This window comes from Haliaeetus leucocephalus, unplaced genomic scaffold, assembly GCF_000737465.1.
Source record: "Haliaeetus leucocephalus isolate CR32 unplaced genomic scaffold, Haliaeetus_leucocephalus-4.0 Scaffold687, whole genome shotgun sequence".
Lineage (NCBI taxonomy): Eukaryota > Metazoa > Chordata > Aves > Accipitriformes > Accipitridae > Haliaeetus > Haliaeetus leucocephalus.
Genome location: NW_010973123.1, coordinates 2825084 through 2846765, shown reverse-complemented (window position 1 = coordinate 2846765; position 21682 = coordinate 2825084). Strand labels below are relative to the sequence as shown.

Sequence of the window (21682 nt, the reverse complement as noted above, 5' to 3'; positions counted from 1 at the left end):
AACATGACAGAAGGCCATAGTCTATGTCAGTGAATCATCAGAACTTTTTTTCCCCTGGTTATTGATGGGTTATTTTCTATTGAGCATGAAGCCAAGTGCTGACTGGTAGAGCCCAAACAAAAGGGGCTTCCATTTTGGAATGGAAACTGGAGTGAGACACTGTAGTGCAAAATATTAATTGCAGTCTGAAACCTGCTCAGAAGTGGGTGGCAACTGGAAGTTTTGAAGAATTTCACAGGTCTCTGTCAAAGTGGAAAACTGGAAAATCTCTCAGGTAATTTCTACTTGGACTGCCATTAGGTTACCTTTCTGTTTTCCTGATAGTATGTTTTCAGTTTAGCAGTTAAAAAAAATAAAACAAACAACAACCACCCAACCCACCCTCTAAATACACATCATCTTTCTTAAGAAATTATTTTCTTAAGTAAAGAAAGAATTACTTTCTTAAGTAAACCAAACTTTTATCTCTACTACAGCAATATGTGTCATTCTCTACTGATGGGGAAATGGCTTGCTATGATTCTCTGTTACAAAGGAGGGGAAAAATAGAGTATGACAAGATTATCGTGAATACCTGGGAAGTGTTCAAGGCCAGGCTGGATGGGGCTTTGAGCAGCCTGGTCTAGTGGGAGGTGTCCTTGCCCATGGCAGGGGGGTTGGAACGAGATGATCTTGAAGGTCCCTTCCAACCCAAACCATTCTATGATTCTATGAGAAAATGTAGGAGAACAATGAGCTGTTTGTAGTCATTATTAATAACTTACTATGTATTGATTAATTTATCATTGGAGTGTGACTTTCCAGTGGTAAAGTCCACTTTCTGTTGAGTTCTGTAAATATGAGTAATTATCAAATCAGAATAATCACATTTTAATTTTGTTCCTGCAAACTCCCTTCCTGTACCCGAGGGCATGAACTTAGAAACATAGGCTGTATAACCATGGAGTGTTTTATCAGGTCTTCTGGCACCCTTATCTGGGTAGAAAATTTGGAGTTTTTTAACCTTGAATAGCTACAAAATACTTCGTTTTCAATAGGTATGAGCAGCAAGAGAATGAAAAAAAACATGAAGTAAAAGGGTTGTGTTTTTTTAAGGACTATCTACACTGATGATCAGTTGTTTCCATCTAATGGAAATACTCGGTGAGAATGTGTAGGCGGAGATGCTCTAAAGGACTGCTTTTAAAAGGAGTTTCAGGATGGAACCGTACACAGAGATGTGGAAACAGAAAAATAATGTTGTTTGAAAATGCAGTATAATATATTATGTAGTAGTGACCCATTTCCATTAAAGAAAATAAATTGGTAAAAGGCAGTATGTGTTTATGGTAGGCTGCCTACACATGCATGCTAAAAAATCCACAAAAGCGGGCTACTACTTGGTGTGTTTTAATATTTGGCTTCAGCCTGCTTTATGCCAGGGCACATTTATACATGCTGAAACAGCCTGATTTAATTCAGCAATGTTGGGAGAGGGAAGGGAAGAAGCCTATCAGCCCTCCTACAGTGAGCTCTTCTGGCAGATGAGCGGGGAACTGCGAGAAAAGCATCCTTTGAAAAGGTTAGTGCAGTCACTGTATGAGGTAAAGCCTCCCTGCTTAGCTGGGTACAGAGCTCTTGTCTCAAACATGCCAGGCTGTACCCAAGAGCACTGTGTGCTAGTGTCTTCCTATTAAGAGTATCCTCTTCTGCACAGAGTTTTTCTTAATTTGTCAGGTCAAGAATGTAGCATTGCAGCAACCGCTGTCCTGTTGGTGCCCCGAAGAGGGGGAGGAAGCTGGAATGTCAGCCTTTAAATAGGGCAGCGGCTTTTGCAGGCGCAAAAGGATAGAGCTTGGCCTGCAAGTATTTAAAACTGAGGAAGAGAGAATTAACAATTGTTGAGGTTACCTTTGTGACTACAGTTTCCTACAAGCTGTGTGTTCAGCACTGAGAGATGGAGTGTTTCTTACATTCAACAGAACAAGAGAAGGTTGCTGAACTGTTTTGAAATGGCAGCTCTTTCACTTCTGATTTTCGGCATTCGATTGGTAGGCCGGTAAACCTCTGTTACTGTGTTTACCTGTTCTGAGCATTGCATACTGAAGTTTTAAAGGTTGCTAATGCAGTAGCTAATAAACTGGGATTTTATATTTAATGGATCAATAAATGTTCCTGTAAACTTTTATTTTAATTGCCCTTCTGCTCTCCTATGGTGACTGTGTGAGGCTTGGGGTGTGAGTACTACACCTTCCCCCCTCATCCTGCCTGCCGAAAACTGCCCTGAGAAAGCTCTTGCAGCATGGACAGCTTCCAGCGCTTACCGTTTGTTTTTGTTGGGTTTTTTTTCCCTGTTTGCTAGTGGCTGGATATCAGAATTGTCATAGCTGTGTCCTGTGATGTTGCTGAGTGGTGGCTCCAAATAACACACCTGCAATACTATAAGGTTTCCAAGGCTGTTGTAACGCAAGTCTTACCCAAATTCTCAGACACCCTTGTCCCAGAGTGCAAGGGTAATTTTTGGGGTTGGAATGAAAAGATGGATGGGGCTTCATCCAGTCCCAACTCAGCTCTGGCAACCATCTACCTCTGTCCCAATGCTTGGGAACCAAGGGAACTGATTCACCCCACGTAGCGTTGGGAAAAGATAATTGGGCTAGTCATCTGGCCCTTCTGGATTACAAATCTTCCACCCATTGCCAGTTAATGATGGCTGTGTTAACTGCTGTAGCAGTAGTCTGAAAGTTCAGGGCTCAAGCCCTGCTGACATACAATATGAATGCAAGGAAGCTGTTACCACTGTAGATAATTGTTTTTCACTCTTGTTACATGTCCTGAAAACAAAGCCAGGATGTAAGAGACACAAATAGCTCCAGCATGTAAAAGAGATTTACGTTAGGTGAGAGTCAGGCACTTGAAAGCTAGGAAGTAATGGTTTCATGGTTGCCTGCACAATTGTTGTTCTGAACTTTTGTTGGATGCATTGTAATGCAGCTTTCAATAGGGCGATGACCTGCCTTTCTGTTTTCTTTCCCCTAAAGAACTTACTAACTCATTTTACGACCTGACATAAGGCAGAATTAATATAGTTTGTGCAACTTTTGCTGTCTCTTTTGTAACAGTTAGTCTTTGATTTTGTGACCAAAGGATAACGTGTTAGTGAAGACCCAATTACGTTAATGTTCCTGAAGCCATAGTTCCTCGCGCTTCTGTGGTTACAGAGAAGACGTGCAGGAAGTATGCCCGTTTGGACCATTATCAATAATCTTCTCATTACTGTTTTATTTATTTCATTATCAATAACCTGCCACGATTCCTATGCTCTGGCTTTTCATTACTGCTTGATGGCTTTCTTCTTTTTTGCATTGTCTAATTTTAATTAGCATTCAAGCAGCTTCAGGCAGTGCAAAGACTTCTAGTGACTTCCCTCCCCCTCCATGGCATAAAATCAAGCCAGCAGCCTGAAAGATGTGTTTTGGCCTGGAAGCTTTTGCATAAAGTTGCAAGAACTGACTCATAAGGCTCAGCCCCCTTTCAGCCTATATAGCACAAATCATGATAAGGCAGCCTGTGTTCTGTAAACTGTTCTCTGCTAGTGACGGAAAAGGAAGGGGATTGGGGAGGCAAAGTATGTTTTGCTTCAGGATGAATTACCCTATTTTGTAAACTCAGTTAACTGGTTTTATAGTCTTGATTCAGATGATTATCCTTGACTGAAAAAGGAGTGGATGATGGCCATCGTGCTGCTATTGTGTACTAAAATATCCTTATCCTGTGATCAAGTCTACAGCTAAAGTTCTGATTTTCAGTCTTGTATGGACAAAGCTTGGAGAAATAGGATGCATGGTTCTATTAACATCTTACTTTGGGGATGCAATGCCTTGCCCAAACCTTTCATTACTACCGCATTCAGAGCTGTAGTTCAATGTTCTGTAAGGTTGTCTTTGGCCATGTCTCTTTCTGGTACATCCAGATCTTCTGCGTTTCCAGAAGAGGTAGTGGTACTCGAGTACACAAATTACCTGTTGGCAAACATAGCGAGCACGTTCTTAGACAGTCCATTTCTGCCCTTGGCATCATTCCTCCTGCTGAGAAACCGTCTGGGAGGGATTCTGTTTTTCTGGGGAAATAAGCAAATATTAGTTCCCAAACCAGTGTGTGAAATTGCCTCATGCTCTATACTTTAAACCACGAATCTGGACAGAAGTACTGAATAAAAGGAAGGACATGCAGTACTCCTCAGCTAATGAGAAGAAAGTGGCTTTTTGACCGAATTGTGAGATGCTGGCAGCTTGTATCCAGATCTTTTTCACATTAGGATTTGTCTAAGATAGATGAAGGATGAAATCTAGGTCTAAGAATCCGCTGAGTTCCTACTACTGTCCTATAAACACATTTTTTGTACTTCAGATCACTATTAAATGACTGAAAGCCTGCCATACTAAGGCAGTAAGACTTAAAAAGTATGGCAGATTTTTGTGATTCTTGTACTCTGTAGCAAAATCAAGTTTGCAAGGGATGCAGTGTGCAGTAGAAGGTTAACCTAGAAGGGTCTTGTGAGCATCTGTTCCCTGTGCACCTTGTATATTGTGTGCCACAGAATAAACCACAACCTACTTTAATACATCTAAGAAGACCTCGTAAAAGGAGACAGTAAAAGGCCATTATTGCAATTTGATGCTATCGGGGAGCTACTGGGTAGATGGAGTTGGTAACAGACTGAGTAGCCTACAGTCCATGCTGTGTAAACAGGAAAAAAAAAAATCCAGTTCTTACCAACCTGATTTTGAGGAATATTCCTTCCTGAGAGTAGATCTGGCTGAAAATAAAGCAAAAATGCATAGTTTTAATGTGCATATCCACAGTATGTTAAATTGGATTAAGTTATAGTACAGTGCTCCCGCTGTGCTAGAGGGTCATGCAAGTGCTTACTTTTTCAGACTGGATCAAATATTGTTTAAACTTCAATTCAGTTATGAATGTTTCAGAATATGGATAAACTTTAACTAAAGGTATGTTGGTGTTATACAGAAGATGCAGTACTCTTGTGCATTTTAAGTTTATTTAAAAGTAAGATGTGGTTGGTCAGCTGCCAGTATGGGATTGAGGAAAGTGTAGGTTGCCTCCTTGAAAGAAAAGGAAAATAAATTCAGTCTCTGAAAACAAGAATTCCAGTTTCCAGATTAAAAAAAAAAAAAAAAAAGGCTTGTAACATGAGAATATTGCGTAAAGCCATATGTATGTGTGGAAAGAGATGTGAATCACCATTGCATATGGTGGAAAATAGTCTAATGTTTTGGTGTGTTCTTGGTCATCCAGGTACCAAATTAACCATAAGTAAATGAAAAACTCCATTAAATATTACGTTGAATGTCCCACTGTGTATATAACATGCTTGTTAAAATTCCTGTAATATCCAATACTTAGCGAGCAATTTGGTAGCAATTATTTTTCATTCTTTGAGTATTTATTTTTCTGTGTGTGTGTATTATACAAATATATATGTGTCTGTATATACACATAAATATAGTGTGTGTGTATGTAATACATACACACACACACACACACACACACGCGTATATATATTTTTATACTTACTGACAAAGCAAAACAAATGACTTGGCTCACCATGCCTGAGCATAACAGAATCCATTTACCCAGATTTTTTTCTCTGCCTTACTGGAGCAGACTCTAATCAAAGGTTTCTTAAGGTTTCTTAGTCATATTATTACTGTTGTTTTTTGGTTTCTGCCCCAACCCCATGTTCTAGCACAAGTGTTCTAGCACTGCTTTCCTTTCTTGCCAAGGGTGAGCAAGGAGGTCGTTCACAGGTTTGGGAAGCAACAGCCAATGTGCTTGTCCAGCAGGCTGGTGAGTGAAGGGAAGATGCGGGCTCATAGCTGATTCTGTAACTCCCAGTTTTGCACAGGCAAACAAGAAGAGCCTGTTACTGGCAGAGGAGCTTTTGATGTAAAAACTGAGACTATAACTCTGACTTAACATTTGCGGGGTAGCCCTTGAAATGATCGTTTTGAACACCTGGCTGCAGGTGGGAGTTGAGTATTCTGGAATAAGGGGTAGGGTATACTAGGAGATGGTAAAATACATAGTTGCTGGTAAAATACAAATAATTTAGATGAATAAAATTGTCAAAATTAAGGGGAGCACAAACAGGTGTTTTTTAAAGGAAGGTAAAGACTTTTTTTTTTTTCCCCAGGGGTATTAATAGTAGTTGTACTTAAATGGCAGTTTAAACGGAGTGCCTTGGCCTGGCACTTAGGCAGTGAGACAACTCAAGGTGCTCAGCAGGCTGTGGGACCAGCTGGATGCTGACATTGCTGCAGGGGAGGGGATGAAAATGTAAATGTGTGTGGGACTGTGGTAGCCCTGGCTCGGTTTGACTTAAATGACTGTGAAACTGCACCTTTAGGGTAATGTTGCAGTAAATTCTTTGTGAGGGCTGCCTCTCAAAGGCAGTATTAGGAAAAAAACAACCCATATACGTCTGTCAGGACTTGGTTTCCCTTTCTGTGTCTCTGAAATGTAAAATTAATTTTGCCTATTTAAGTATAACTGCTTCAGGGTTCCTCCCACCCCTTGTTCTCTCTCAGTCCCAGCTTGACTCTTCAGCTGTGATCAGACAGCTTTCCAGAAACAAAGGGTAATGCTTACTAATGTTCTCAGAAGGTGAGACAGCCATACTGGCTTATTTTCCCTTTTGCCCTATTGGTCTGCCATTTCACTTTTCTTTCGGTAATTTCAGTGATAATTTAAACTTGAACTCTCGAATAGTTGGAGTTGCTTAAAAAAATAATCTTCTTCAAGCAGGAAGTTTGTATGAAAGTGCTCTGGCTGCTGCCTTTGTTCAACTTGCTTTTGCATCTTTGAGAAGTGTCGAGGTGGTGGTTTATGACCAGGTCCATGCCTTTCCTTAAAATGCTAAGCAGTATTCATGTTCCACCACTTTGTGTGTTTCAATAACAGAGCTGTTTTTTGGCACAATAGTTGTAAAGATAGATGAGAAAAGTAGTTCTACTATACTTCTTCAAGGGAGGTATGAACTGGCAAAGTGACCTGACTTTTTGCCTTGAAATTTGCTGGATCTCTCTGGCTGCTGGTAGCTTGAGATTTTGCAGTGGGTAACTTCAGGACATGTCACTACAGCTCTATTGGGTGAACGGTAAGTGTTGTCAAACTGAGAAGGAAGAGTAAGAGTAAGTAAGAATGGGAGAAGTATTTAGTGTGTTAAAATTGAAACCTCCTTGTCAGATGACCAGCGGTAGTATGTCTTAACCATTTTTTTTTAGGCTATGTTCTCTTTATTTTGGCCTCTGGTGCAGAGTACCTAATGTGAATTCTGCTCCAGTCTGTTGTATGTGCACATTGGCATAACTGAACCAAAGGAATGTACATTCTAGAGTAGACATCTTGATGTGCAGTTTGCCATGTCCTTTCAGGCTGCAGTCACCTAAGAGCCTCATAACCTACTTAGGAGGCTGCTTAACAGGTGTTTGTGCTGTTAATGTAAATACAAGCACCTACACTTTCCTGGGTATCTTCTTTAAGAGCTTCTTTTTTTTTTTTTTTTTTCTTTAATAAGAAAAAGAAGAATCACCTTGTGGTGCCTGAGGGATCAGGCTTTGTTGCACATACTGCAAGAAGAATTATCTTTGACGTCAAAGAGCTCTCAAGTTCATTGAAGACTCCAGCTCCTATGCAGTTGGAGCTGAACATAACATCTGATTATGCTAGCGAGTTGTGGACCTAGGAGAGACTGAAGGACAAGAGGGAGCTCAGTTCTGTGGCAAGAGATCTGTGACAAAACATGATCTCTAATACTGCAGTTTTCACTAAGGCGGCCCTGATGCCCACTAGCCTGCTCCGTGCTCAGCTGGGTGGCTTGCAGCAATTGCAGGGGTGTGTGGATAAAGTAAATAATTTAAAATTGCTTTGTTGTTAATCTTTAGTTGCCCAGGAATCTTGTGGGATGAAAGATGAAATGGGAGTTTGCTGTCTTGGGAAGAGGGAAACAGCCCTTTTCTGCTTGTGATGGGGTAGGGTTGGATGCCTGCTTATGTCTTTCAAAATACTTTACTGCCTTGCCTCTGTAGTAAGTGGTTATTGGAAAGAAAGAGGGACAGGATGATTTGTCTCTACCCAACTTACCTCTGACTGTTTCAGAGCAACTTGCTGCGTGCAGTGTCTGCAGCTCTTCACTCACGGCTCCACCGTGGTATTTGTTCAGCATTGCTGCTGGTGGCTGTGCGTGACTGCTGCCTTTTGGTTTATTCTTCTGTCTGCTGAAGTTTTGAAGCTTTGCCACATCCTCAGAAATGGGTCAGGGTTTACTTTGCCTCTTGTAAAGATGATTCCGTGCCTGGGGCTGCAAATCTTGCTAGGGTCAGCCTAAATTTGACTATATAAAACATGTGGAAGTGGATAAAATAAGACCTACTGGTTTTTGGCATTGTTAGAGAACGACTGGTTGATAAACATGACCAAATAAGTATCTCTTTGGGAGATGATTTTCACAGCCTTTATTTTTTGGAAGGTAAGATGGCTAACTCCTTGCTGTAATTTTTTTCCCCTGACTCCTGGGAAAAGGATATGATTGTCAGAAATGTGCACCATTCTTATTTGAAAATCCATTTACATGATCAGATTATGGGAGTACATTCTGATTTGTTTTAAGCTTTTTTTTGCCTTTCTGTAGGTATCTTCAGTGAGAGTAATGATTGTGATCTCCAGTGTAGTACGACTATATATTGGATAGTAAAATAAGCAATTCAGTATAATAGCATTTAGTATAACAGCATTCACAAATATTTAACTTATGGAATTACTGTGGTATCAGATACTTTGAATGTAAGCAGAGCTGGCTCAATTCCAGTCATATTTGTGGAGACAAATACTGCGGATGCTCGCAAGTCAAAACATGATGGTACTACTTTGAAAAAGAAGCAAGGGCTATCTGTGTTGTAAAGCCAAGCAGTTATGAATTGCTAAAATCACAGCTGCTGTTTTAATCTCAGTTTTTTGTCCCCTTGTACTTGCCTGATGTAACTGGGTGATGTAGGAGTCCAGAGGGAAATGCAGTGTGTGCTCAGGTAATTAAAGTCTGTGATATAATGCATACACATTGGGAGACAGAATTAAGGTTGCACTATCATCTGTAAATCTTGCATTTGCTAATTTGAGTGCATGATTTTCTAACTGCTCCCCACCCCTCAAGAACCTCCCAAAAAAACACACTGGAAACAGAACTCTCTGCCTGTTGTTGGCAGCTGGTTGTGTATCCTGAGACTGCAAGCTAGAGTGCTGCTGCCTTCAGGGACAACTTATGATAGCCATCACAAGAAATGGTGATGCTTTGGACTGACATGCCTGCACTGGCACTTAAAGTTTCCTACTCAAATAGCTTTAAAATAAATGCAAATTTAAAATATGTATTCTTTTAAATCAACTCTCTTATGTACTTCAGAAGATTAGACGACATTTCTGTCAAAGTGGTATTTTTTCATCAGGACAATTGAAGACAGGTCTGTACTGCCAGAACTAGTTTCCTGTTGAAATTTAAACATTTGTTTTACCCTCCCTCTGTCATTTATGTCATTACCTAGTCTTTAGAAAACAAAACCCAAATGTCATGCTGCTTTAAATAAGGAAAAGAACGTTCCCATTCTCCCAAGCAGCCCCTGTTTGCATTAAAAAACAGATGAAGCTGTTTGGATCAGACTTAGCAAAACAAACAGTGTTCTTTGGATTAAAAACCAAGGGATGGTAAATTTGCCTCGGAACTAAAAAGTCGTGAATAACTGGAAATTATGACTTCATGGTGTCTATTAGACTATCTGAGCTGCCACAGGACATATCTGGGGCATACTCTTCCTATGAGTTAGTTGCTGTAATTTGTAATGGTCATGTTGTGAGCCCTCCAAATGTCAGCATCCTGTTTACTTGCTTTCAAGCCCAACAGTTACTACATTTTATGTCTCCAGTTTGTGCTATTGGAAGAATGTAGCCTGTGATATGTAGAATGGATACCTCCCCTGGCGGAGCTGACACTGAATTGTTTTGCAGTCCTTGATTTGTTGGATGAAGACATTACGTACAGTTACCGGTAAAGCAGAAATAACTTACATTTTGTATGCTGCAGAAATGAACCTGTAGTTATACTAAAAAAAAAAAAAAAAAGCGCAGCTGCTTGAAATGAAATTGGAACATTGCTGATATAAGTAAAAATTTAATTGTTTATTTCTAAAGGTTGTTCTGGCCTAAGTGATAACCTGTCTTTTCCGTGAGTTTTCCAGCAATATCAGTGGTGATACCTTTTGGGACAGCAGGTGCACAGTTTATTTCCTATGTAATTTTAGGGATGTTTTTGTCATGTATACATTTATATTTGGCACTCTGAATGACATCTAAATGTGTAGCTTGCTACGAGGTTGTATGAAATGGAAAGAAATGCCTGTGGCATGGATACTATATACAAGGCCCCTCTCTAATGAGCAGAAGTGGCTCTCTCCTGCACAGGAATGAGCATAATTCCTGAAATGTCCGGTTTTGTTGCTTTGCCCACACAAGATTGCTTTCTTCGATCTTTATTAACTGAGTGCTTATTCTTGTTTGACGTGCAAATACATTGCAGGCTGAGACTGAGGTCTATATTAAGGTCAAATGAGTGCTTTGTATATGTGACGTCAAACTTACGAGGGGAGTCTATTCCTGTTTCTGGGAGCAAGATAACTTCTTGAGAGACAGAAATAATGCACTTTTCTGTCCTGTTATGCTGAAGTAATGATACTGAACAATGCATTACTGTGAGTTTTTGTCTCCATTTAGAATGTCTTACATCGGAGTATTAAAGGATAGACTGCTTGGAAGATACTGCTCCTGGAGCTCTTTTCCCCATTTGGCCTTGACTTTGGGCTATTACACCCCATTATAAATTATCTGAATATCTTTATTGTATCCTACTATTTGAAATACGCAGAAGCATACTTGTAGTTACTTGCTAAGTTGCTAAGTTTAATCACCTTGTGTTGGTGATTAAACAGTAAGTCAAAGCAAGAGTACTGTCTCTCTTAAAAAAAAATGGAAGTCGTCTCCTGACATGTCACTTTTTCAGAATCTTTTTGCCAATAAATTAAGCCAATGAGTTCTTGCTATGCTTGGCTGGTTTTTCAGTTGCATTCAGTGTTTCTCCTTCTTGTCTGCTGCGCTTTTTGCTTCCATCTCTCTCCTCTTTGTCCTGTCCTAAATATATATACTTGCTCCTACCTAAAGGCTGTGATACTGCATGATGGTCGCTGCCTCTCAGATCTGCTTAAATTCACCTCAGAAAAGAGTATTTGTGCTGGGTGCAGTGCGATTCCCTGTCTTGGCTGTGAGGGGCTATGATAATAAACTACCACAGTAAACAGAAATTGGGTTTGTACAACTTGTCTGAAAATACCCACAGCATGAAGTAATTCCACCAGTCAGTGCTTGGAGCCCTGGCCCAGAAACAGCTGTCTTTATGGTGGGGAACAGTGAACTCTCTTTATAAAAGATAGCAGTGGATGGGTCTGTGCCTCAGCATCTGTGTGGTGCTAATCTTTCTCTCTGTCTTCTCTCGCAGCCTTAATTTTTTCTCTTCCTTAAGCCAGTAAGATCAAGCTACATTGCAGTCTTCTGGGGAAAGCACTGTCTTCTGCTGGCAACATCTGAGGCTCAGCAAAGAAATGTTGCATAAATAAAAATAAACAGCAGCCACTGATCCCGGGGACAAGCAAGGTTTTTTGTCTTAGAGCACAAGAATATTAGCATACCAACTTGTGTTAACATGAAGGAAAAATAGGCCTAGGACCTGTAGTCCTCAGAGGTGATACCAGCTTGTCAAACCAGGACATGTGAAAAGAGATCAGTACCCTGTGATGCGACACTGTGACTTGTAAGATACACACCCAACAACTTAGGTTTGTATGCCTAGGTTTGTATGCTTAAGATAGCAACAGTAGTGGTAGAGGGTGTGGTGGTAGGTGTATGTCGGTGTTTTGTATCACGCTGCACACATATTCGTGTGGCTTGAGCTTTGAGGATTCAGCCCCCTCCTTAGGATCTTTAAAATGGGGCTTATACCATAAGCTAGTTAAAGGAATGGGTCAAATTAAATGCTTTAGTGTAAAGTCGATGTGGGTTTGGTTGTGTCACCTTCTCAGTCACTGCCCAGTAACAGTGCTGGCATGAAGGTGTCCGATTTGTGGCTGGTACAAGTCCAGGAGAGCCCCGTAGTAGGTGTGCCTAAAGGGCTATGGAACAATGCCGTGCGTTTGAAGCACACTGGTGATTTGAGTTTGCCCAGTTTGAGGTTTCTGCAATGAAACCTAAATTTAGCACAAACCCGCATTGACTAATTTTAACATTCTGCTGCTGCATGAGGCTCTGTCTAGAGTTACGTGGCATCGGTGATCGTAGCTGAGGCTTGCCTTGATGCTCTAAAATAGTAGCTGGACTTCAGGTCTGGGGTTTTTTTCTCCCTAGCTGTATTAATATTACAACGCTAAAGGCGTGTATTTTGCGATGCCTACCCTTTGCAGTTTCCATCGCAAGATATTCTCCCACCGTGGTTAAATGTGGATCTCGAAGCAATGAGCTGAGCCAACTCTGCAGAGCTCCGTTAACACCTTAAATAATTTTTTGCATTGTTTCCAACTTTGCAGCGGGCTCTGACTGCGCTCCTGTGCATTGCGTACTGAAGCGAAGGCCGAATTGTTGGCTTGCCCTGGTCACTCGTGTGCAGCGCCTGTGGGTATTGCTGTGCAGCTGCTGCAGGGTTGAGGGACAGGACAGGAGTCTGATAGCATCAGAACTGGGATAGCTGCAAGGGGGTTAGGGTGACATGGTTCCTAAATGCAATAATAATCATTGTAACCTGTACTTGTGTGGATATAGATCTTTTAGTCTGCAAAGCACGATGAATTGTGCTGTAAGTTATCCCCTATGTCTGTAACTAGATCTTCGGGCAGGGTGGGGGGAATCTGGTCAAGGGAATGGTTTTGAAACCCTCTTAACAACAATGCTGCAAACTGGTGACAGTCATGTGATTCTGTAGCAGATAGTATCCAAGGCTTTGTTTTAACTCTGCAAAGCATTACTCCTTCAGGAATATAATCCAGCTGCTGGTCCCAGACGGTTCTTGTTTTTCTTACAGAAGCTGAAAAAAATGTTGAAAGCGTTAAAGCAAATGAAAAGAAATATATTTGAATTGTGCATTGTCTGTGTGATGTAGTTACAGGATGGAGGAAATGAGGAAATACTATCCAGTCTGAGCTTGTATACTTTACCTGATATAACTTAAAAAGCTTCGGCTATACGATACAGAGTAGTAATCCTGTGCTGTCTTGGATCCAGGATGGGAGAGCACCCTTTTCTCTAAATAGGCTTTGATGCTAACAATTATAGTTTAGATTTCTATTTAAGTGAAGCCATAAATTATTCTTAGTTACAGTTGATGCATCTTTTCCACTTGAAAATTTGAAAGAAAGGATACCATTCATTTATGTTGGACTGTGATAATTATCATCTTCATCTTGTCTGTTTTTAATATGTTTAAGATTTCTACTTTACATTTAAAAACAAAGACTGTAAGAAATTATAATTATGCGACAATTAGAAGTCTAAAATGAATGTTTTAAACTGATGATCTCTCCACCCCTCCCTAATTTATTTCAGGTTTATGACTCCGACTGTTGCGACAGCATTCTTCTGGAGCTGCGGGAATATCTGCCAAAATACTTCGGTGTCTGGTCACCACCTACTGCACCAAATGGTACTGTTCTAATTTTATCTGTTAATGCAAACCTCCTGGAAAAATATTCTGGAGATTGATTTTTGGCAGTTGCAAGCTCCGTGGGGTTTTTTTGGTTTTGTTTTGTAACCCACTAGTGTTCCCACTAACAACCGGTTCTAGTTTGCAGTCCTCTGGCTGGATTAGGTATTTGGGGGTCTTCCTCCCAGGGGAGATGGGGCATGGCCGTTTGTATGGCAAACGTTTCCTGAGTAGCTGGACCTGATGCATATTGCCCTGGAGCTGCTGCTCTGGTCTGGGTCATGTCGGCGGAGTGGGCTGGTGCATGTTTATGTCTGGTCAGGCCATTGGAGCCAGAGCCAGGTGCTGTGTGGGTGTGTAAGGAAGAAAAAATGGATCGGTTGGGGCCTAAGGGGAGGTGTTCAAACTGGAATCTGCTGCTGGATCTCCAGAGGTTGGATGCCATTGCCGTGCCGTATCATACAAAGCAGTTGTTTCAGGAGGTACCTTGCTGGGGAGCTCTGCTTGTCATCCTCTGTTACTGGTTTGAATGGAACAAAGCTCTGGTATCTAAACTTTGTGTTTCTAAAACATGTTAGGAGTCAGGAAGAAAAAGGTATTTTGGGATGGCAATTGGAAGATTGTCTCTTCAAGAGAAAAGAGATATTATTGATGTATTTAAAACAGAAACTAGTTTTTCTTCTGGGGACTTTTCTTACACTGGGAAAATGGAGCTTTGGGAACATACAGAAACAAAAGGATGCCGTCGAGTCCGTTTAAATACATGGGCACCAAAACTAGATGCTGTGCTCCTTCAATATAACTCTGACTTTCTTTGCTTATGCTGTCACTTGATAGACTTGTTTTCCAAAGAGAGTAGTAAGACAGTGTCCAAAGGCACTGTCTAAATTCTACAGAAAGAAATGCAAGGAGGACTGCGGTAGTACCCAGCACTTTCTTGGCTCAGATTTGCCTTCACGCTTTCATGTTTGGCACTAACTCAAATAGCTCCACCAGAGCTATCTTTTTCCTTCCCTCATAATTTTATGTGTGTCATGGAGCTCACGTAATGTCCCCTCCAAATTGCAAATCAATGTTTTCTATCCACAGTAGGATCTTAAGACATAAAAATATGTGGTCTAGCCAAGATACAGTAATTCAACACAACCCTAGTTTACTTTGGGAATTCACTAGCTCTGTGCACCATGGCGCTGAATTTTGGCAGGTCTCCACCAGTAGTCCAGATGTAGCCAGTAGGAATAACTGTTTAAAGGAAGAGTAACTTTTGATTTTGTTTGGTTTGCTTCTTGAAAAGACCGTGCGCTATCAGGAACCCTCTTCATAGAAAGCTATGGCGGGGGTTCAAACAAAACACTCCATTGCCAACTCTGTTATCTCAAGTATTAATGAGTTTTGTGTAGTCTTGATAGAAATCAAATAAACTGGAGATGATGGAGCTTAACACAACGTGTGTGTACTGGATACATCCAAAGCTAAGGAGGTAGCCATTCACGTTGGAAGTGGTTTAGCAGGTGTTTGCAAATGCAGTTTTGCTAATGCCAGATGTGAAGGAAAACCTCTGTGATGCATTTGTGCGCGTGCATCGGTGCTTGGCACCAGAGGTGAAAAACATCAGCAGTGTTGCATTTTGACTGCATAAACAGTAGGAAAACAAGTTTAGAAAAACAGGAAGGGGAAGTAACCACACAGAGGAGGGACGTGGAGAGGCTGTTTGGGGGAAATCGGGGATGGGTTGGTTACCTGTCCCCCCAAATTAGCTGTGGATTAAGCTCTGGTTCAAAAGATTGAACAATATGCTTAGCTGCTGTGGTGCTTCCCAGTGACATTAGATGAGGGAATCTAGCAGCTAGAAAGGTATCTAGTTCTTAAATGTAGATTGAAGATGTATTTGTTGGTTTTTGCAGTCTTGACATTGGAAGCCTGACCTTTCCTTTGGCAGTCACTGCTCTACAGACTCTGGGGACACAGCTCCATACAGCCTCTGAGAGTGAACCCAACAATTCCTTGTTGTTGCTAAATTGGCCATAGGTGACTTCTGAAAAATCAAAAATTAAGTTAAACAGTCTGTTAGTTACCAAACTGTGCTTCCTGCATGTCCTGAACTATATATATTTTCTAAGAGTGTTCGTGTGGAGGAACAGCTTGCCTGGTTTGCCAGAGCAGAGAGAGGATGGCCATTGGTGTCCTCATTTTTTATAAAGTTCTTTTATTTATGAGATAAGGAAGAAAGAGGGCTCTTCGATGAATGGTGTCTTGTATGTGTAGCAATATAGTTGTTATCCTAGGTAGAGGGTTGAGAGTTTGAGTGGGTTCATACAGACATGAAGAGAATTGTAGCCTTGTGGTAGGAAAAAAACAGACTAACTTAATTTAGGATCACTCTGAACTTGATCTTGAAGCAGGAAGTGCAGTGGGTAAGGTGGAGAACACAAGGAGTTTATTTTCTTAGAGAAATATTTAGGGAGAAAGCATCAGTTTTCTATGCTGAAAATGTAGATGAGTGGATCAAACTGCTAGCTAGAAGGGGTGAAATCTATTAAGTGTAAATGAGAATATAGGAAGTGTGACAAAAAGATGGGCTGATAGTCACAGTATCAATAAAATTTTGTAAAGTAACTGTCCTGTTATGCTGAAATCGCATACCTAGTACTACTGCACAGGAGATGGAGTTAGAGATAGGTGACACTCCATCTCCCTAAGCTAATCTAAACTGGAGTGAGACAATTTGATTTGAACTTTGGGTTTGCTGGCATTGTGGGCATTTGGAGTTTATTAATGAAGAAGTGGAAGAGTTGTTATAAAGATGTAGGAGCCATCTTAAGCTTTTTATATCTCCTTCTGAGAGTTCTGTTTTTTGCTGCCTACTTGTTGCCCCTGCATATTTTTGTTTAAGTAACTTGACTGCTGCTCATTTCATACTGTGCTCTAATTTTTGTTGCCTAAACTGAGAACAGGGTAGATAAATACAAGCCAGCTTCAAACCTTTCTTTTCTTGCCTTGGTGCTGGGAGCAACTGAGGCTTTTCCCTGCTTATTCATATGGTTTGAGAGATGCCTTGTGAGTTTTGAGAAGCCAGATGCCTCAAGTTATTTTGTCCCTTCTGATTCCAGTGAGGACTTCAGCATGTACGTGCTGAAGTCTGCAGTGGTTCATGCCATGCATACTTGCTGAATTTTGGTGGTCTTTCAGTTTGTCTCCTTTAGGACTGTAATAAAATATGTAAATAATAGCTCAAGCCACATCTTCCTGCCTCCTTCCCTACCAGTGAAAAATAGAAAGGGGGAGGGCAAGCCTCTGATGATTTGTTTAAATCCTTGAAATATATAGTCAGGATTATTTACCAAAGCTAAGATACAAAAATCCTTAGGAATTCTTTTCTCTGCAGGGGATTTTAAGTTAACCTGTTTTTAGATGGCGAATGCATGATTTGCAGAAGCACGTTGGGTTAGCAGTGTACTACACAATAATTCAGAAAATCTGAACTGCTTGAAAAATCTGCCATTTTTTGTTTAACGAAACAGAGGAAGAAGAGTGCTCTAGTTACCTAGGCTCAGCTGCAGACTTGTTGATGACCTTGAGAAGGACACTTGGGGTCAGATCCTCAAAGACTATGAGAGCACCTGACTTGAAAAGTAGAGCAGTGATACCTACCGATGCCTGAATCTGAAGCTTACTTTGTTTGCCTTAGTCTTAATGCTTTGAGATATTGTAGGGGTAACTGTTGAAAGCTGCGATATGTTCTGATACTGTGGTTTTGGGGTCTGTTGCAGTAGACCGTAGATCTTGAACACAATGCCAGTAAGAACTGAGCAGTGCCAGGAAAGACGAAGTGTAAACACCTGATGCGTTTTTCTGAAGCTGTAGTGAGAAGAAATAACTTGCTGTAATGCTTTATCTGTGGTGGCATTGCTCCTCTCACAAGGACAAAAAGCTTTTTGAGAGTGGGGGTGTGCATGGAACAGATGTAACATAGTCTTAATTCTGACCTAGCAGTTAGCTAACGATGCAGACTTAAATAATAATACCAAAAAGTGTGAAAGAAATGAGTCATTTTTGGATAATTCACAGGCTTTTTAAAGTAATTAGTATTTCCCAGGGTTAGTGTTAGCTCCTAAGTTATTTTAATGCTTTATTTTTTCAAAATAGTAATTGTTACATTTTTAGGAGGTCAGTAAGGGAGGTATTCTAGCTTAACAGATCTGAAATGGATGGGGAACTAAAAAGTCACAGATATTTAGAACTTTTACATATTTTGGAGGTGTTGAATGCTGGTGCTGTATGCTTCAAAAGAGGGATTTGGACCAGTGGAGTAGAGGACAGAGGATAACCATGGGTGCTCTACAAATGCTTTTGATGGGAAGAGGATGGCTATCTTGCCCGCATGTTGTCTGAAGGGAAGTATGCTAGGTTTTGGGAGATTTAAGTTCTGCTTTTGAAGCTAGTTATGGGTTCTCTTTTTGTTGTATTATGGAAATAGATGTTTTATACTACTTAATATACAGTTATATTTTAGGGTTGATAAAAACATTGCATCTAAACAATTTGTATAATTTGTGGTAACTAGCAATCTGTATAATTTTGTATTTGTAGCAGTTTGAGTCCGGAGGTACTCCCAACATAATCCAAAACATTTTGGAGTTGGTGGAGAAGGACTGCAGCCATTTTCTGACATGTTTTTGTATTTATTTTCTTTCCCCACCTCCCATGGCATACGCCTGGCTCGGTGCTTTTGAGAGCTAAGTACTGAAAACCTTGATTTTCACTTAGTAGTTGTTTTCTGGATTGTTTTAGAGGGGTGACACAAATATATTGATTACAGTGATTTCTGTAATATGCAAAAAGGATAGGTGTGAAGGATGACGCTTAGACTTTTACAATTTTAATAACAGATAGCTAAAAGGTTATATGAACTCCCCTGGATTCAGTAGTGGTTCCCCAAAGCCCTGCAAAAGCCGTGGTAATACCTGACTGAATTAGACCTGTGTATAAAAACTTTGAATAGAAAAAGTGTCACCTGCAGTTCAGGTAATAACAGAATACACTTCCTGGTAGGGAGAGTATTTGTCCCACTTCTCCTTAGGGAGAAGTGAGCACGTATCAAGTATGTTTGCTGCCTATGGCTTCTCTAAGTTAAGTATGAGTTATTTTAGCTTGGATATCCCTGCAGTTGTAGTTAACAAATCTCGTTTATGGGTGAGCTAGTCTATAATGAAACTCTGTAGCTGGATTGATTCTGTAGCCCAAAGGACATTGAAAAGTACTGTAAGTTGATACAGTGAGTTAGAGTAGAAGGCTGGATTTTTAAAATAGTGTATTGGTTTGACATGCTTTCCTGAGAATGACTTTACATTAACAGTATGCTTAGTCCCATCTATACATAAAGCAGGCACCTAAGGATTAAATCAAACCTATTTCAGATTGATACATACATACTTTGGGGAATTGGGACATTTGATCATGATGGTGTAAAAATTGAAGCTCTAAGTGGGACTTACTAAAGTAATAAAAGTCCCTTTCATTTCCTATCCTTAAGAAAGTGTTTCTACTTATTAAGTGGAAATGGAACATTGCTTGTTCCCTTTATCTTAACTCTAACTGGTTTTGTTACCTGTCTGTACAGCTATCAAAACAAGGCACTTTGTCCCTCTTCAAGCTTGAACTGTTTTTGCTTTCTTTGGCAATCCCATTTTAGATTACGCTGCTGGAATGGGGAATAAGACAATGTTTTTGTGTCTTCAGATTGCATTAAAGACAAAGAAATACACTCATGGAGTAGGCTGTACCTGAAAGAAGAACAAACTTTAATGTGAAGTGTGTGACTGATAACAGGTGGATTTGCAGAAGCCAATGTGAAGAGTGAGACGTGTTAATGCTGTGTGTTGTCTTGGTGCACGTCGTGCCCTGGCAAGGGCTAGAGATCTGTGCAGGCTTCCTCCAAGCAGAGTTATCTGTGAGTCAAGCAGCTACTGAAGTTTGTTTTCTTGTTGTGTTCTGACAATCAGTGCTATAGATCATGTTGGTAATAGTCTCTTACCTGCACTGGAGAAAAGCATAAACCAGTTTGACCAGGTGTTAGATACTCCTTTACATCTTCAAGCACTCCAAAGGGCTTGGGGTTTTTTGGTCCACGCACCTTCCCAAAGGGACTTTTGGAAATGGATTAAAGGCAGCCTAGGATTTGAAGAGGGTTTTCCCCAAAAGGTGTGCCATGAGAAACGAGTACGGATGGGAGTGGGATAAAAAGAAGAAAAATGAAATGCATTTCAGCTGTAGGGTAGGACTCTGCAATGTTAATTTCATTTTTAAAATGACACAAACAAAACTTGCCATTTTAATTCTAGCCCTTTCACACAGAGAAAGAAAACACCGTCTCCATTGCAAAACCAGCCATGTAGTAACCTGCATTTGTATGTGCTTATTAATGCTATTTGAAGTATGCTAATAGCTTAATAAAAGCTCCTCATGAATTTCTTCTGGGCAATAATTTGAATTTGAGTGCTAGGTTAGCACACTTTAATTGTATACAATTTTCTAAACAATAAGGCATTTAGAATTTAATGCCAACAGAATTTGTGGGTGTCAATGACCATGATTTAGTCTGTGTTCAGTGATAAATTTGACTCTTAAAGAACTCACGTGATGTTAAGCCTTAAAGTATTCTCCTTCCTCCACAGAAGCTCAGCAGAAACTATATAATTATTTTGCTTTGACCCACTGTTTATGAAAGTTTTGTCTTTTTAACAGATACGTATCTAAAACTGGAAGATGTGACCCGTAAGTTTAATAAGCCTTGCATAATGGATGTAAAAATAGGTCAGAAAAGTTATGATCCGTATGCTTCAGCTGAGAAGATACAGCAGCAGGTCAGCAAGTACCCGCTGATGGAAGAGATTGGCTTTTTGGTACTTGGCATGAGGGTAAGAACTTGTTTTGTTTTCAAATTCAGCTTATGCTCTGGTCTGTTGTCCCACACCAGATACAGTAGCTAGTTTTTCAGGCAAATGACAATCCTCTTGAGTTTTACGTAAATGAAGTGTTATCTGAGTATGTTGGTAGTACTGGTATCAACTGTGGTGTTCCAAAACACAGCTCTTGTTCACAACAAGTGTTTAACTTGGCCGTGTCCCTTCTGGGAATCTATTTGCAACCCGAGTTCTGTATATGTATACAAGAAAGGGGTTGGGACAGGGCGCTAGGACACTATTATAGAAGAATAAGTTAGCTCTCAGAGGTGATGCATGTAGCTATAAATAGCTGCTTACGTTCTGCATTTAAAAAAGCTCTCCACCAGAAGAAAAGTTCTTTGATGCTTATGTGCTTGAGGAACAACTGTCAGTTGAAGTTAGTTTGAGATGGATGAGGCCCTGCAGGTGTCTGTACTAACTCTACTGCATTTCCTTGTCTTAGGTGAGGAGAAAGATGAAGATTCAGTATTGGTGTATTGGCTACTCTAAAACTTCATTGTAAAGAAAAACTGTACAGAACTTTTATGGAGCAGTAACATAAATGTGTTTATGTCAGTAATGAATTCCTGATGCAGTGCATTTAAAGTATTTTTTTTCTGCTGTGATTGGCATAGGATTAATTTTCTTCTTGATGTGAGATTTTTGTTTTCCTTCGCACATACACAAAGCCAGGGCTTCTGAAGCCCTGCATCAACAAGCATAAATGGCCGAAGACTTTGATTAGCTTCCCCTTTGCTACTGGACAGCAACAATACACAGATTGCACCATTGTTTGGAATAATTCTAATATCTCTGTAATGTTTTGTACTTAATTGCCTAGGCTCTCAGCCTTAACTCTGTCTCGAGATAAGCTCTTACAGCTATAAATTATAGTGGTCATGAGTAGTAATTATGTAAGCCTATGAGAAAGAACGTGGGAGTCGAGTCA

At 40.3% G+C, this 21682-nt stretch overlaps 1 protein-coding gene across 1 annotated transcript in view; it reads left to right on the top strand.

Annotated features, from left to right (window-relative positions):
- The window catches only part of IPMK (inositol polyphosphate multikinase), a 37765-nt gene that overhangs the window by 7292 nt on the left and 8791 nt on the right, over positions 1-21682 (top strand). Inside the window, exons 5-6 of the mRNA XM_010580000.1 lie at positions 13693-13789; positions 20534-20706. Coding sequence (XP_010578302.1) covers positions 13693-13789; positions 20534-20706 — 270 coding nt within the window. The remainder of the gene's footprint in view (positions 1-13692; positions 13790-20533; positions 20707-21682) is intronic.